This window comes from Perca fluviatilis, chromosome 21 (assembly GCF_010015445.1).
Source record: "Perca fluviatilis chromosome 21, GENO_Pfluv_1.0, whole genome shotgun sequence".
NCBI lineage: Eukaryota > Metazoa > Chordata > Actinopteri > Perciformes > Percidae > Perca > Perca fluviatilis.
This window is the reverse complement of record NC_053132.1, coordinates 9,691,512-9,708,230: the sequence shown is the minus strand read 5'-3', so window position 1 is coordinate 9,708,230 and position 16,719 is coordinate 9,691,512. Positions and strand designations below refer to the sequence as shown.

The 16,719-nt window shown below is 40.7% G+C and overlaps 2 protein-coding genes across 2 annotated transcripts; both read right to left on the bottom strand.

Annotated features, from left to right (window-relative positions):
• Nucleotides 1-4,818: 4,818 nt before the first annotated feature.
• Nucleotides 4,819-11,303, bottom strand: si:dkey-21e13.3 (uncharacterized protein LOC100150043 homolog). The gene is made up of 5 exons (XM_039789195.1): nucleotides 10,878-11,303; nucleotides 8,934-9,041; nucleotides 8,119-8,241; nucleotides 7,823-7,948; nucleotides 4,819-6,333 (listed from the first exon to the last, which is right to left on the bottom strand). Exons 1-5 carry the CDS (start codon nucleotides 10,969-10,971, stop codon nucleotides 5,861-5,863), a joined length of 924 nt encoding a protein of 307 aa, XP_039645129.1. The 5' UTR covers nucleotides 10,972-11,303; the 3' UTR covers nucleotides 4,819-5,860.
• A 153-nt stretch (nucleotides 11,304-11,456) lies between these two features.
• On the bottom strand, nucleotides 11,457-16,719 carry si:ch73-127m5.2 (uncharacterized protein LOC561202 homolog). Its single transcript, XM_039789274.1, has 5 exons — nucleotides 16,597-16,719; nucleotides 14,661-15,320; nucleotides 14,216-14,416; nucleotides 13,981-14,110; nucleotides 11,457-13,266 (listed from the first exon to the last, which is right to left on the bottom strand). Exons 2-5 carry the CDS (start codon nucleotides 15,052-15,054, stop codon nucleotides 12,795-12,797), a joined length of 1,197 nt encoding a protein of 398 aa, XP_039645208.1. The 5' UTR covers nucleotides 15,055-15,320; nucleotides 16,597-16,719; the 3' UTR covers nucleotides 11,457-12,794.

Below are 16,719 nucleotides of genomic sequence, written 5' to 3'. Positions count from 1 at the left end.
AAATGTCGTGGCTGCAATATGTAATATCTGTCATAGGATGATGTCAGGCTAACATGCAGTATGGCTTTAGTTTCCTTACTTTTTTACAATGTTAGCGGGCCAACATATGTAAAAAAAGAAATGTTTTTTGTTTAATTTGTTCACCAGTGTTACACAAATGTGTGGTCCTTGATCAAATAAAGCACTTGTCACCGTAGAACTGTTTAAAAATCTGTCAGTAGTAGTCTAATTGACTGAAAATAGTGTTTAGATCAGCCCATCTACTTGTTACTTGTGTCAGTTCTGGGATGCTAAGGAGATGACATTAAAGACCGTCTTTTGTTTTTGAAGTGTCTTTCTTAATGGACCCATGAGACAGGCTGCTGATGTCACCTTCCCCTGACTTCAGGTCTGAACTCTCCTCACAAGCTCTCCTCTCTGGGGTCGAGGCCGCCGCTGTCCCCCCAGCAAGAATGGCACACAACACAGCCGAGTGGATGTGTCTAAACACTCACTTGCACTTGACAGAGACATTGATTGGTTAATGCTAATCCTAAAGTCTCTGCTGATGAGAGTTGTCATCGGCCTGTCACAAAAGTCCATAAGTTAGTATTTGGCCGTCTGCGAAGACAAAGAATCAGGGGTCCATCATATTAACTGCTTGACAATGATTCAGACCTGATTCATAAAAGACAAGACGCAAAGCCCCGAGGAAGGATCTATCAAACTGATTGTGTGTGTGTGTGTGTGTGTGTGTGTGTGTGTGTGTGTGTGTGTGTGTGTGTGTGTGTGTGTGTGTGTGTGTGTGTGTGTGAGTGTGAGAGTGTCCATACAGTATGTGACTTTAGATGTTGCGTCTCTGTGTTAAATTATGCCATAATATCCTATCTGTGTGTCTGTGTTTGGCATTATATTTTGTGCCTTGTTTGTGTGCCCATATCAAGAGAGAGCGGGTGTGGGTTGTGAGTCAACACGGTGGATCATTGTTGTCTATCGAAGGATGCTACAGGCTAAGAATAACTGAGGCCACAATAAAGAAATGACAAAAGCAGTAATTAGAATCTCAGCGCCATGAAATCCTAATGTAATTACATGCAGTTGTTGCTGCAGAAATCAACAAGAAGATTAAAGTTTAAATGACTATTTTGCAAAGACAAGCAATAAAACAGTCTTCAGCTATGTTATCTGGGTTTGAGGGCATATAATGCAAAGTTAATTATGCATTATTAATGAGCCTTATATTAAAAGTAATATATGCAGGCTGCACCTCCTATTACAGAGTGGAAGTGAAACTATTGATTAAACACTTTGTGTGTTTCACGCATCACGTGTTTGTGCAAAGACTGAGGCAACAGCTGCAAAAAAAGAGTATATTTTCTTGATAGCAGTGTGGCAATAAAATATTCTGTCTTTATATCCTGTTCCATACATACACACACATATATATATATACATACACACACATATATATATATATATATATATATATATATATATATATATATATATATATTCAATAAATAAGAAACTTGAAATATAAAAATTGCAAAATTGCAAAAAGAATAATTCTGCAAAATTGTGAAATCTTTTAAGAAATCATAAAAAGTCCACCTCATGTGGCTGGGTTAGCTCAGTTGGTAGAGCAGGCACACATGTATAGAGGTTTAACTCCTTGACGCAGTGGTCGCGGGTTCGACTCTGACCTGCTTCCCTTTGCTGCATGTCATTCCCCTCTCTCTCCCCTTTCGTGTCTTCATCTGTCCTGTCAAAATAAAGGCCTAAAATGCCCCCAAACCTCATTATTATGAGAGATTTATTTTTTATTTCATTTCAGACATTATTTATTGTCGCATTTTTGCCTCCTTTAAAGTGCTCATATTATGCTTTTTGGCTTTTTGTCACTTTGTAACTAGTTGCTAGCGAGGCACGCCCTCATGCTTCTGACTGGCTTGTAGTGCTAATCTAGCTACTGTGCATGTGCAACTCCCAACAAAGATGGAACAGAAGTGAGATGTCTCACTCTGTAGCTAAAACAGAGAGCTCAACACACAGGGGGAAAAGAGGAGCTGCATCAATGTGCAGTACAACCAAAACATGGTGTTTTTTGAAAATTAAACCATGTAAACCTATTTTGGTACAACCTCTAAATACAATTATAAACCTAAATATTCTGATATAACCTCTAAATACAATTATGAACTTAAAAATGAGAATAATATGAACACTTTAAGCCAGCTCATCAGCTGCTACCAATTTTTTGCTACCAGTTCGCTCCTGTTAGTTAGGGTTAGCTTGTTACAGCAACAAAAATGTCAGTCATTCTATAAAAAAAGGAACTAACGCCTCATTTTATTTAACTTAAAAATTTAAAAACTCACCTTTTCACTGCTTGTGCACATACATTTTGTATATGACTTTGAGTTGAATGAAAATATAACATATTACAAAGTAATTTCAATATATATCATGTTTAACTTGGGTTCATGTTTTTTTATTTGATTGAACAAGGAGATATGTCATTACTAGCTACCATTTTTGTTTGGATGAGGAGATAGAGGCACAACTTGGAAAATGTGTTTAAAAAAAATCTTTTTTTATCATCAAACAGACGGAACATTTCTTTCAGCCAGATGGTTAGAAAAGTCTTTGAGGATCCTGGAAATACCTTCAGAATTGCGGCAAGTGTTATTAAACAACCTTCTGGGTATTTCACAGATTGACAGATATATATTTTTTGGAAAATCAGATGCTTGACTGGCAACACATGAGAGACACAAACTGGGAACCTACAAAAATCCTGTCAAATCTGTGCTCTTTTGTAGAATCTTGCGAATATGTTATGCATATTGTTTATATAACAGAATAAAACCAAACCAAACATCTATGTCTTTTAGTATTCACTGCAATGCTTCTTTTTTTCAGAAGTGTTTATGTAATACAAGCATGCACAGATTGCTATTGGCCAAAGCCCTTACAAAAACAGCACGTTCACAGGACTCACTGCAGGAGTAGTGAAGGAGCTGCTGCTGCTGCTGGCAGATAAAATCCTCTCTGACCCGACCTTTTAGCTCTGTTTTAACAAGTTTGAGCTTCTCACCTCTGGTTACTGTTTCTGGGCCTGACTCACAGGGGAAAAAAAAAAACCTCACCAGACCAAATGTCTTTTCATCACAGTAGTTTCTTTCCAAATAAATTTTAAACATTTTTGGTCTGATTCGAACATGCACCAATGCACTAATTATCTCCTATAATATGAATATTTAAGCCTAGTCCGTCTATAATGCGGTTTTCTTATGTGCACTGTGAACCAATTTTCCACCAGATCGCGTTATTCGGGAATAGGTGTGTGCGCGTGCCTCTTGTCTACCTGTAAATAATTCCAAAGCCTCATCTCTATCACATCAAATATTTAAGTGGCTCCCAGAGTAATAAAGTTAGGATTGATTAGAGGACGCGCCCCTGCGTTAGGACGCCTGGAGCGGGATGGAACCAATAAGAGAGGTAATTAGAGGAAGAGAAATGAGAGAAAGATTGAGCAGGGGATACACTTGTGTCGGTCTTGGTGTTGGCATTTGTATTTAACAAATTTACAGTCAAAGGGCAAGCGCTCAATTTAACTTAGACACTATCACAAACTTTTCATATCAGCAAGAGAAAGTAAACCAATTAAATCTATGTAAATATCTGAGAATATCCACTGAGATGTCATTATTAGATTCAGTCCATGTGTATATGTTAGACATGTTTGCAAAGTCACAAACTGGAGTTCAGTTTCTTTAATATTGCACAGTACATGGACTACAAAGGTTTCTACAAAGCTCATGCATGCCATCTAGTGTTAAACTCTAGTAATCAAGTTGGTTCAGACTCCGAGAGACATAAAAGTCAGACAGTGTTTAAGAGAGGAATAGAAAGAGAATATTGAGGATATATTTGCATGTTTGTTAGCTGATGTTTTTGTTTGGGAATAACTGGCTCACATGCACTGACTTTCCTCTGGAAGTTGTTTCTCTCAGGTCTGCCACGAGTGCCCGGATTACCCACACCTGTGTGCGTGGATCACCCACACCTGAGTTCCTGGATCACCCACACCTGTGTGCCTGGATCACCCACACCTGAGTGCCTGGATCACCCACACCTGAGTGCCTGGATCACCCACACCTGTGTGCCTGGATCACCCACACCTGAACTGCATCGTCCGTGTAGCTGTAGCCTATATTAACCCCAGAACAAGTATTCCTTGCCTCTTGTCCACATAGCTGTTTGTTGGTCTGGTGCTGCTGTTGAATTTCTTATTGGTGAAAATTATTTTTGTTCCCCTTTTTCTCCTGTTTCGTGGTCAGGTGGGAGCTTACTTGGTCTCCTTTTTGCAAAGGTTTTGGGTAAACTGACATTACACAGATTTTGGCCATCCTGTTCGCTGAGGCAAGTCAAAACAAATGTGAGACTAGGATCATTAGCCTGTGTCCTACAGTAGCTGAATGGCCTGCATTCCTACAACTTCCATAGTCCTCTTCCCTGGAGCCTAAAACCGATTTGAATCGGATTACTGAGCCCAGGCAGTCAAGCTTTTAGCAGATCCATCATACAGTATCATGTGTGGCATGTCGACACAGTAACCCCTAGGGTTTCCAGACAAGTTATGGTGTAGAGTTGAAGAGGGAGTGAGATTTATTTTTTTACTCCCACCTCAAATAGGTATGTTGGAGTTTCATATTGTGCAAGAAGTTGTTTAAAATAAAAAAAAATCTTCTGTGTTAATTGCTTGTGTATGTTCTTTCGTCGGTATGTAAGAAAATAGTTTTTTGTATCCTCAAATCAATCATTTGTGTGCGTGAGTTAAGAAAACAAGCAATTTTATTGCATAAAAACATGTCAGTTATTACAAATTCAGCAAATGAGTTATTTGTGTGCTCACATTATTTACAAACTAACCCCTGACAACAATGACCTTGTTCGCCTGCTGTAAAGACACATGCTTTAAAAGTCAAGGCATTTATTGTTTAAAGTGGGAGTCAAAGATCAAGAAAATTGAGTGAGCCATAGTAAAAAAATGAAACGCTTGCACTGTAGAAAATAACATGGATCATTATTGCTGCCTAGAAAAGAAATTCACAATTATTTCAAGCACTTCTGTACAAATCAACAGCAAGGACATCATTGGAACATAATTTTTTTTTTACGGTTTTCATGTTCTGATGCATAATTACTTTTTATTCATAGCGTTTTCCTTATTCCTGATTCAACTATTGCACAAAAAAACAAACAGTACTGCATGGCATAGGATCCCATAATAGCTGAATCACTAAAATGAGCTGTGACTGACTATTATTTTACGTTGAGTGGGTTGTCACTTTTTATAACATGGAATGTATATTTTGTATACTGGTTTATACGTGATGTAATGCTTTTTATATGTTTGTTAAGTTTCTATCTGTTTTGATAGTATTGTCTGTATTATCTATATTAACCTTTTATCTCCCTTGCCCAGGGACCACAGATGTAAATTAGCTGTATAGCTAACTCTGGTACAGGGCCTGAACTGTGCATAGTCCCTGACAAATAAACTAATAAACTAAAGTAAAAAATAGAAGTCAAAATGATAACAATAGTCAATAGTCAGTAGACAAGAGACATTTAGTAGCATTTCATTAGAATTGTATTGAAAGGATAGCCCCTTGAGCTGTAGCATCTCAATTTTGAGGGGGTCCTAAACACAAATAACGTAAATGTCCAGTGGGCATTATGGTGTGTAAACATTCCACTGATGTTTTGGTGTGTAGCCTACCAATAATTGGTGGTGCAATTAGACAGGCTATATAATCCCCTCAGAGTTTTATATAACTATAATACCAGATTATAATATATAGTATTTAAGATGTCAGAGGAAAGTGTGGAACACGCGAGTCTTCAGACTTTTAGTTCGGGGAACCTTCCTCGTAGAGAACTTGATCACCTTGTACAGATGTGAACAGCTTCCCAAGCTGGAGAACGGGAACCAACGAGTGTTCCGTTTGTTCCCGTGAAGGTTCCAGAAAGAGGAGGAGCAGCGCTGGAAAACCTCGATGTTGACCGCGTATTGACCCGGCGCCCATTGAGACACACACACCAGAGTCACAGAGGAGTCCAGACCACAGGTGTGAGGAGAAACGCCGTGAAAAACCGATTCTCCTGGCCTCACAGATGCAACTCTCTCCCAGACCATGCCAGCCTCCTCTGCCACTCCCATGCCACTGAGGTTACAGAGGGCCTGAAGGCACTCTTCCTCCAGAGCCTCATTCTCAGGGAAACGGAGCAGGATGGCAACAAGACGAGGCACTGCACCTCGACGTAGTAACAGTTCCTGCAGCTTAGCTGAAGGCGACAGAGGGAATTAGAGAGGCACAGAAAATAGACGATTGTAGCACATCTTTACATCACTGAACAACTGTGACCTGATGTCAAACAATGTAAAATGCACAGTGGAACGTTGGCTTCAAATCCTGTAGGGCAGTGGTTCTCAAATTTTTTACACCACGTACCACTTACCAAATATTATCAGCTACGGACAGTTCAGGCAGGAGGCAGGTTTATTCCTAAAAACTATATTGTAGACAGCCACAGCCACACTGCACTTCCTCCTTCCCCCTCCAACTTCATCCAAATTTGAGGTAACTCGGGTCATATCTCCTTACTGTTTTGCACAGTTTGCTGCTAGCAGGTGCAGTGGAGACTTCACCGCCGCTGCTTAAGTAGCTTATAGCTATAGTTTCAACAGGGCTGCTCGAAATATTCTCCTCCTCGTCCACACTTCTCTTCCTAATAGTTCCTGTTTGAAGCCACGTTTGCAGTGTTTTGGAACCACTCATTTTACCTCTGCTTACTGTCTTGCATCACAGTTCGTAAAACAAATCATGGATGTATGCGCGCTGTATGAACGTAACTATGTAGCAAGCTAATATCTAAACAAAAAAGATTGCACTTAAACAAACACTTATTTTTAATTACTTTTCACTGATCATAGTTTAAGTATAAATTATTATTAAAAATGTTGTATTTCTATAGTATTATGTTTTTAAATAAATGTATTTCATTAAAAAAAAAATTATATCAGAGATTCCATCCGCGTACCAATAGAGAGAGCTCGCGTACACCAGTTGTTAGAGCTGAAGATCTTTACCCGAACCTGACGGGTCTTAATTTCTATCATTTTACACGGGCTCGGGGCGGGTTCGGGCTGGGCTCGGGCTGGGCTCGGGCTTGCGCTCTGGGTTGCGCAGCAAATGAGCAGTCAGGTGATGCATTTCGATTAGCGCAAAAAGAAAGCAAAGTCTGAGGTGTGGAAAACTGTTGACCATGTGCATAATGAGAATAATGAGCCAGTGGGTTATGTGAAATGCAAAAGATGCAACATTCTGTTAAAGTACGACAACAAAACGACAGGGAATTCGTCGCTGATAAGGCATGTTGGCCTATTTAGAGTGCTGAGATGTTACGATGTCTTTGTTCCAACTTCCAAGTGGCCTATAGCCTACGTTAGTCATGAATAAATGATGTTAAAAAATTTATAAATTACTCATTCTTGACAAAAGGCAAAAGAGCTGTGTGCGTGCGCACATTTGAATAATGTCGGGCTGTAAACGGGTTTGTGTTTTTAAAAGCTGTCAATCAAAATGTACTTGTTGGGCTCGGGTTGAATTCTGTTGGGCTCGGGCCTTGTCGGGTCTAACTTTTAAGGCCCGTTTACAGCTCTACTAGTGGTACTTGTACCACAGTTTGACAACCAGTGATGTAGGGTAAGGTCACATATGGATTACAATTAAACACATAAATACTTAATGACAATTGGTTTATTTTTACTTACAGCTGTCATAGGACATGCGTGAGATGGCTCTTACAGCGTGAAGGAGCAGTTCTTGGTCTGGACTGGTCAGCACAGACAGCAAAGCCGTAACCAAACCCGCGTCACTGAAACCTTTACGAACCACAGCTGACAGGAAACAAACAACGCAATGAATGAACTACACTGATAAAAAATACAAAGGATAAAGATAATGCAGCGGGCTTTAAGGGCAGCCAACAGGAAATGCACCTTTTAGAGAATCTGGGGCTTGAATAAGAAAACTATGTATAAATAAATGACCAATATCTGTGTCTTACATTCTTTGGCGAGTTCAGCTACCAGTTTTGCGGTCAGCAGAGTAAGGGGCCCCCTGCTCCTCAGAGACAGGGCCAGAATTGGCAAGATCCCACTGACCACTACCTGCTCAGCAGCGCCTTTCGCTGGACACAAGCAGAAGTACACATGTAAACACAACACTGCTACAAATAACCAAATAAAGCCAAAGAAAAGGTTGGCTTAAAAGATGAAGTTGCATGATATATATCAAGTACTTTTATTATTTTTTTTTTTTTTCATGATTTGTTCCTTTTAATGGTACTGAATTGAATCTGTTGCAGCCTTACTTTCAATGTGATCTCTCTAACCCATCTCTACCTCCTCTGCCTCTCTATGCCCCTGTTGCTCTCTTGTTAGGAGACACAAATACAGCTTAACATCTCCCGAGGACTTACAAGTGTCATACACCTGATCCTTTTACAGCCTCTCAACCCCCAGCTACCCATCCCTCACCGCTGTGGTTTAAATGCTACAGGTTTTATCGTTCCAAATGGGGAGCTGTTATGATACAGCTGCCACTAGGAGTGGGAGGCATTATGTCTTAAGTGTTAGGAAAGACATAAATAATGTAAATTGCATGTACGGCATCGACTGTCGGGCATTTTGCAATTCAAATCACATCAAATAAAAGACAACCCTCCCCCCCCGAAACCTGTCATTATGTGAAACCTAAACACATTTTGATATATTTAATGCTGTCTAGTGTTATAGCTGAGGATTGATGGATAGCATAGCCTGAAATATATTTCAATAAGAAATGAGATATCACGGTGTAAAAGAGTGTGAATAAACTCACTTCTTTCCGTTATGTTGATTAGCACTGTGTTCAGATGTGGCTTAAGTTCGTCAGCGATCAGCTCCAAACCAAGCACTCTGATAGAGCCTAAGGCATTGTTCAGGCTGTCTGTGGGAAGATGTGGGAACACGGAGACATGTTAAGAGTCATAAAATGGGACATAAGTAAATGGCCAGCAGGTATGGATTATGTATAGAAGCATAGGAAATGTGAAAGTCCTTACAGTTGGATGAGAGAGAGGGCTGCTCATAAATAAAAAAATAAAAATAAAAAAAATAAAAAGAGTATAAAAGCAGTACAACTGGGAGTCTCCATCGGGAGTAAAGAATCCTGCAAATAATTTGACTAATTGTGCAAAGATACACTTGATTCCTGTGCATCCTATTTGCAAAACAACCAGATGTCAGCCACTGCTCTCTCTGGTTTAGACCAAATGACCATGGTATCTGGTTCACTGTCGAGGTATCCAAATATAACTCTACTAACTACAGTATATTTAACTCTGGAACTCATTCCATTAAATTAATTTACCCATGGAAATCGATTAAAACATTTCTAAAGCCGAGTTACAGTACCAGTCTCGAGATAATAGATGGCTGCCAATGAGCTGCTGCCCACAACAATGCCATACTCAGCTTTACAGTAAGTGCTTTGATCAAGGACACTTCAGTAGTAAGCACTTCTCTAGTCAGATCGTCCCATCTTGTCTGTACAAATATTAAAAAAAAAAAGCTCCAGTCTCCAACCCGATTCGTTTGAGTGGTCCTTCAATTAACTTATACAGAGATGTCACAAAGTGACACATGGTGATCAGTAGTTGTAACCACTGTATTCCCAGCCCTTACTTCAGCAAATCATGAACTGAAGACAGACGCATGTGGAGGCATATTGGGGGGGCTTTTTAGAACTACAGTATATAAGTAGTTTTGCATGTTTTAGCTCATTTACTACAAAGCTAGATACTCTTACATCATTTTTTTTTTGTTTGACAAATGTCAGTGTAGTTTCTCTACTGCTCCTGGCAGCAATTGGTTTCCATTTTTCCAATTCCATATAAAAAACAATTAACTTAAAATGAAAATAGCTTAAATTGTGGAATGCATTCAAGTGAAAAGTAATTGCAGTGCAATCAACCTTACTTAAACTGCATAACCACATAATAATAATGTAAATTGGCAAAAATGAATGCAACATTGCTGCTCACTGTGATGGACTACACAACTCAATTAAGTTTTGATAGACTGATTTGACTAATTGATTTTCATGCTGTTAACAAACAAAAAGGAAACAATGTTTGAGTAGATTGGTAGGGAAATTACATGAACAAATCAGAAACTTTCAAGGATGCATTTGAAGATGTTCAGCAATAAAGTACTTACAGTACATGTTTATTTATTAGATTATTAATACGAGTTAAAAGTGTAACACTGGCATGGTCTTTAAAGAATTTATGACTGAAAGATCACAAGCTTGAGTCCCTTCACTAGCTGTGAAAATGTGTGCGAATGAATAACATTTCCTCCCACCAAAAACTACTATAAGACAGTAAACCCTTTATTGGCTAATAAAGCTGCTCACCGGCCAACAGTATTACAGTCTGGTTGCACCAGCAGGTTCCATGTCTGAATAAGAAGTGTGAGCATTACTGAAACAAATGTGTAGCTTCTATTATTATTATTTTATTATTATTATTATTATTATTATTATATTCTATATTACTCCTCGACGCAGCAGCCGCAGGTTAGACTCCGACCTGCTGCCCTTTGCTGCATGTCATGACTAAAAATGCCCCCCCCTAAAAAAAATATATATATATATATATATATATAAAAATAAATAAATAAAAGGTATTTATAACCACATTAAGGTCCAAGCTAATATCAAGATCCAACATCCAACCAACTTCACGCTGTTGATCATCAACCATGATACTGTTCCACTCACCGTTTGGTGTGTAGGGTTGCAGTCGACTGGATTTGTGTTTATCCTTGTGGGAACGGGCGTAAGTGTACATGAGTGGCACATTAGGGTGTCCCATTCTGCTCTGGTGGTGAAACTTCCTCAGGTTGACATCTCCGTGCAGAATACACAGCACTTTATTGTTATTCTCTTTTTGTCAGATTTCTTTCTTTTAGTGCCAGTCTTCAACCTACTTTCAATACACTGCCTATTTAATCCCACTGCCGCACTTCCTTCCCATCCTGCACTGTTGGATTGTGCAAAAATAAAATAATTGTCTATTTGTTTTCTTACACACCTGTAGAGTCTGTCTTTCCTGTACTCGGCTGGCTCGGTCCCCCAGGGTTACTGTAAATACAGAGCAAATCCTCCTAAAGCTGTTCTCTCTCCTGTGTGTGTGTGTGTGTGTGTGTGTGTGTGTGTGTGTGTGTGTGTGTGTGTAGTTAAAGTATTAGCACTTAGCTTACTCGGCTGGGTGTATTCTTACCACCCTAAAATCTCCCACAATGCATTTCAGTTTCTAGTAAATCCAAGACAAAATAACAACACAGACAGGTGGGGACATCTGTTTTTGTTCACAAGTGTATTATTAGATGGCTGTTTTCCCCCGAAATGCAAAATGTTGAACAGAGTTGGACGGCAATGCTTCAACCCGATGTCTCCATATAATTTCACTGTTCTAAATGATCATTCTCGACAATGTTAGAGTCACTTAAAGCCCAAATTAAATATATGAAGCAATTCTCTCTTTTAACTCAATGATCTACACATTTAGGCACAGCTTGCTCCATTATAGGACATCTATCACAAGACCATAACAGAATCAAAGTAGTTATAAAAATGAAATCTTTTACTCAACTCTTGAGGTTCCAGTAACAATCTAGTACAGAACGATAGATGTTGGATTGGAAAACTAAACAATAAATACAACAGGGAAATGAGAGACACTGTACCACCAGCAAAAAATATAATCCAGACCTCTGATATGATCTGTTCTACATTATTGGGTGTTCATCTGTGCATGGACAGTGTTCAACATGTTTACATACATGGGGACTTTTGTCTGTTCACTAAAAAAAACAATAGCATAAAAAAATAGTATATAATTGGATTAGACTACACACATACGTCTACAGACTTGCTACTAAAGAAACAAGATTATTCACTCAAAGGAATAGTTTGGCATTTTGGAAAATGTGCTTTATAGCTTTGCAAAGAGTTAGACGTGAAGATCGATACCATATACCAATATGTGGCAGCAGTCGGTTAGCTTAGCTTAGCATATAGACTGGAAACAGGGGGAAAAAAGTTAGCCTGGCTCTGTCTGAAGGCAACAAAATTGGCCTACCAGAACGTCTAACTCACCAATTAACGCATTATATCTTTTTAGTTAAATCTGTACAAAACTCAAACTCCAGCTACATATTTATAGTATGGAGTGGTATCAATTAGAGACGACCGACTTTGACGACCGACTTTGATATTGTGATTTGATTTACGATATTGGAGGGAATGATATTGTTTCTCACTTTAATTGAAAAATGTATTGAAAATTTTTTTTTTGCGAGGATCTTTACCAAACTGTCTGTGGAATATGATTTGTAAACAAATATTGTGCCGCGATTTTGAAATTGTACTAGTCCATATTGCTATTTTGATTAAAAATTCAGATTAATTGTTCAGCCCCAGTATCAATCTCGTCAAGAATGCTAATACGGGTATTTCCCAAAACGTCCAACTATTCCTTGGAGTTTGACTTAAAGATGGGACATTATCCGTTGATGCTGAGCTCACTGTGAGCCGCTGTGATCTCCTTCACAGGAGCTAAACTTGTGCAGAGCTTGTGTTCCATCGCTGAGTATGCCTTTGAAAGGGACTATGAATGGTTCTTGTGCGCAGCTGTCAAACAGTTCCTGCTGCACTGAGACCACTGGAAACAGTCTCATATCCAACAGAAACCAGGGTAAGGACATTATTCTCCACATCATCTGGCTTGCACTGCTCCGCTTGGGGTTCCATTGGAACAGCTGCTCCAGCGTCCTGCCTTATCTTCTTCCTGGCTCGGCCTCGCCCCTTGCCTTTTGAAATGGCCTTCCCTTGCTCTTTGACCCCTCCTGACACCTTGTGAGGGTTCTCATTGTCAGTCGGGCGGGTTTTGCGGAGGCGCCTGCGGATGCGCCTCATTGGCGGACCGGAGTCAGCCGCGTCTGATGCCGCCGTGCCAGACAGGATGCGAATCTGCTGCTCAATTACCATAACGATCATGTCCAGTGCAACGTCCAACATTCCCAGACCCAGACCGTGAGTGACGTTGTCAAACGCACCGCTGTTGACCGGGTCCTTGAAACATTTTCTCATATCCTCCAGGTGGTTCCTGAGAGAAAAAGGAAGTGTTATTACTCGGGTTTGTCTAAAGTTCCTTAAGGCGCTGACACACCAACCCCGATTATCGGCCGTCGGACGTCGTCGGTGACTCGAGTCGGTGTGTTCCGTGCCGTCGCCAGTCGGAGGAGCCGTCTGCGTTCATTTTGGCCGATTTGACTTATTGAATCGGCCAGTGGGCAGTTAGACTCAATGACCAATCTGATTGGTGGAGTGTTAGCCCTATGACTAGCGAATCAGTGCACGAGAAACCTGGAGAGCCCGAGAGCTGACAACGCCAGTATCATCTCATTACTAGCCATCGTATTTTCTTCCGTTCAGCGAGTAATGACAACAACGATCCTTCTTAACTACTATCAACACTCTCTGATGAAAACAATGACTGACGACAGCATGCTCTGTGTTTACTAGGTCTAGAGAGATGTTCCGTAATTTCTGGTTTAAATTTTTTTGGCCGACAATACAGATTAGGGCTGCCTGCGGTCATGGAGACGTATTACGTCTCGCGCACGCGCAGAACGTACGCTCAAGTCGGCGTCGCTTTGGTGTGTTCCGAAACACTTTTTTGACCAACTCGGGGAGACGGGAGCCGACTGATCAGTCCGACTGCCTTTTCTGCCGATGGTCGGCCGTCTGGTTGGTGTGTCAGAGCCTTTAGAAAAACAGGCTTGAAGGCCACATTACAACAAGGACATACAGTACGTACTTAGTTTCAATGATTTTGGACCAGTGTTGAACTGTGTTCGTCTCGGGGATGAGCTGTTTAGCCATGTTGCTGTAGTCGATGTAGTCATGGGAGAAGTCCTTCATATCGTCACACAAAGCTCTGGTGTCGCCTAAACACATTCACAAATGAAAACACAGGTTAGTCCCGTACACACTTCCCTGTTGTGTTAAATGTATACAGTATATTCGTCCTCACTAACACACATCCCTGTCACCTTCAGTGAGTTTGGAGAACGAGGAGGACACAGAGGTAGTTGTGCTTGGCGTGAGGCTGAGTACATTGAGTGACTCCAGAAGTGTCTTCTTGCTGGCCGGGCCTCTGCTGACCCGAGTGTAGGCTGCCAGGGAGCGCAGGGACATCTTCTCCGGGGCCTGCAGGCGCCGCTTGATTTCATCATACGAGATGAGATACTTTCCTAAAATAAGAGCAAGACAGGAAGAGGGGAATCAGCACAGCAGGGATTCAATAGCATTTGATCAAATCTGAATATTAAATTTGCTTCTCAAATCCAAATCCCTTTTACTTTCAGCAAATTTAAGTGACAAGTTTTAAATAACTTAACAAAAAAAATAAAAAATTGAAATTCAAGAACAAAGACTACACATTTGCTCTGAAGCTAAATGACTGCTGGTGTTATCTTCAAACAACTGGCCACTTACGAGCCTTAGATCCTTTCATGTTGGGATCCAGGAGTGACGACACCTCTGCAAAAGGCATGTGGGTAGCAGACTCAGAATTTGTGCTCGAGTTTGGTGGTGGGTCCTGATTCTGGGACACAACCTCAGTCTGGACTGGGGCAGAAACCTGCATCTGGGGCATCTGAATATGAGGCTGTATGGTGTGCATTTCCATCTGGTTCTGGTCCAGAGCTTGGCCTTGCACTTGAGGAAGGATCAATGCGTTTTCAGATAGACCCTGTAGCCCCATGCCCCCTTGTGCAACACTACCTGTTTGCTCTGAAGACACCTGAAAGATGCCCATTACTGGTTTCACCACTGTGAAAACCATGTTCCCCTGGGCATCCAGACCCACCACCCTAGTAGATGGGTCCATGTCTTTACTGAATTGTTACCTTTCTGTCTGAGGGAGGAGGCTCCAGAGGCTTCAATTATCAGATCACGTTACCTTAGAGGCCCATGTAGCGTTACACTATACTCCTCTGTTCCTAAATGGTTATGTTTATAGTGGACAAAAGGGGAGCGTAAGCTGACTCTCTCTATAGTCAAGGTAAAACCTCCCACACTAAAACTATTAGACCATTTCAATTTCTTTACAGTTTCATGAATCTTTCACAGCAGCACCACAGCAGAGGGTTCATTCTGAAAGAAAGAAATAAGAAAAATCATAGTTAGTACCAAAGGTTACGTTGTTTGTAACGGACTACACCTTTAAAATAATTTGAAAGTGAAAACTCTGACTTTATCATTCCTGGTACTAAATAATACTAATTACTGCATGCCTTAACAATGCTAACAGTAAGCCTGTGGGAAAACCAAACTCTGTGCATTAAAAGATTTGATAATAATTGTTTGATCTGAAATATAATGACTATATAATGATTTGGATATTTAGGGGGATAACGTGTTCATTCTTAACTGTGTCTTTGGACAGTTACAAGGTAAAATATGGGTTCATATGGTGGACATTCACTTTATTGATGGTGCACAGCCACATGGCAGGTTCATAGTAACAGCTGCTGTCATTGCACGCGCGCGCGCGCGCGCGCACACACACACACACACACACACACACACACACACACACACACACACACACACACACACACACACACACTTCACTTCACAAATAAGAATAAAGCATGAATGAATTCCCCTTTTTGTTGGGGACCCCCTGGAACCCCTTCAATGACCCCTGGGGAGTCCCCGGACCCCACTTTGAGAACCAATGAGTTTGACCCATGCAGTCTATTGTTAGACCTTACAAAAAGCTAAGCAAGCAACTTAGAAGGTCACAGTTTTTGTGTCAACAAGCATTACTGTTGTCTGTCTGCTGGGCTTTACAGCTCAGCTGCTGCTGAGAGAAGAAACGCCTGTGATTGGACGAGATGTGACAAGGAGACAGCTCTTTAATTGAACTAAAATAACTGTAAAAAAGTGCCTATCCACGCGTTCACAATATAATCACATTCATTAACTTTTTAAATGGCGTACGGATACGTGTGACGTGCATGAGCGAGTGATTAAACGGTCTGTCTCGCGCTCAGAATCGGCAGCTGATGTACAATACAAAACTTTCTACAATAACAATAAAAACAAGCTTTTCCTTCTCCATGTGTCGTTTTAGAAACATATATACTACAGTGGCTCATTTTGACTTGTAGTTATATGACAAAAAAGCGCTGCCTTTTATTACCAACTAACGACGCAAATTATATCAACAATGCTACATTTATCGTAACTAACATACATCATGGCTGCCACGCACGGTCATTGCTGTTTTGTTTTTTTCTAAACAGCAGGCCTGAAACGTAGCACAAAATGAGTAAAACTGTAGCAAGCGGTTGCGGTTCTGGACGGGACAGACCGAATTTAACCGCTAACCTTGGATGCAACTAGTGACGGCTGTCCCACTCACCGAATTGCCGTCTGATTTTTCCTAAAAGGACACTGATCCTAGAACGGTCCGCGTCGAAGCCAGCGACATTTTTCCTCCTTCTCTGCTGTAGCTTCGGCGGGTTGCAAATCAGCTGTACGTGCA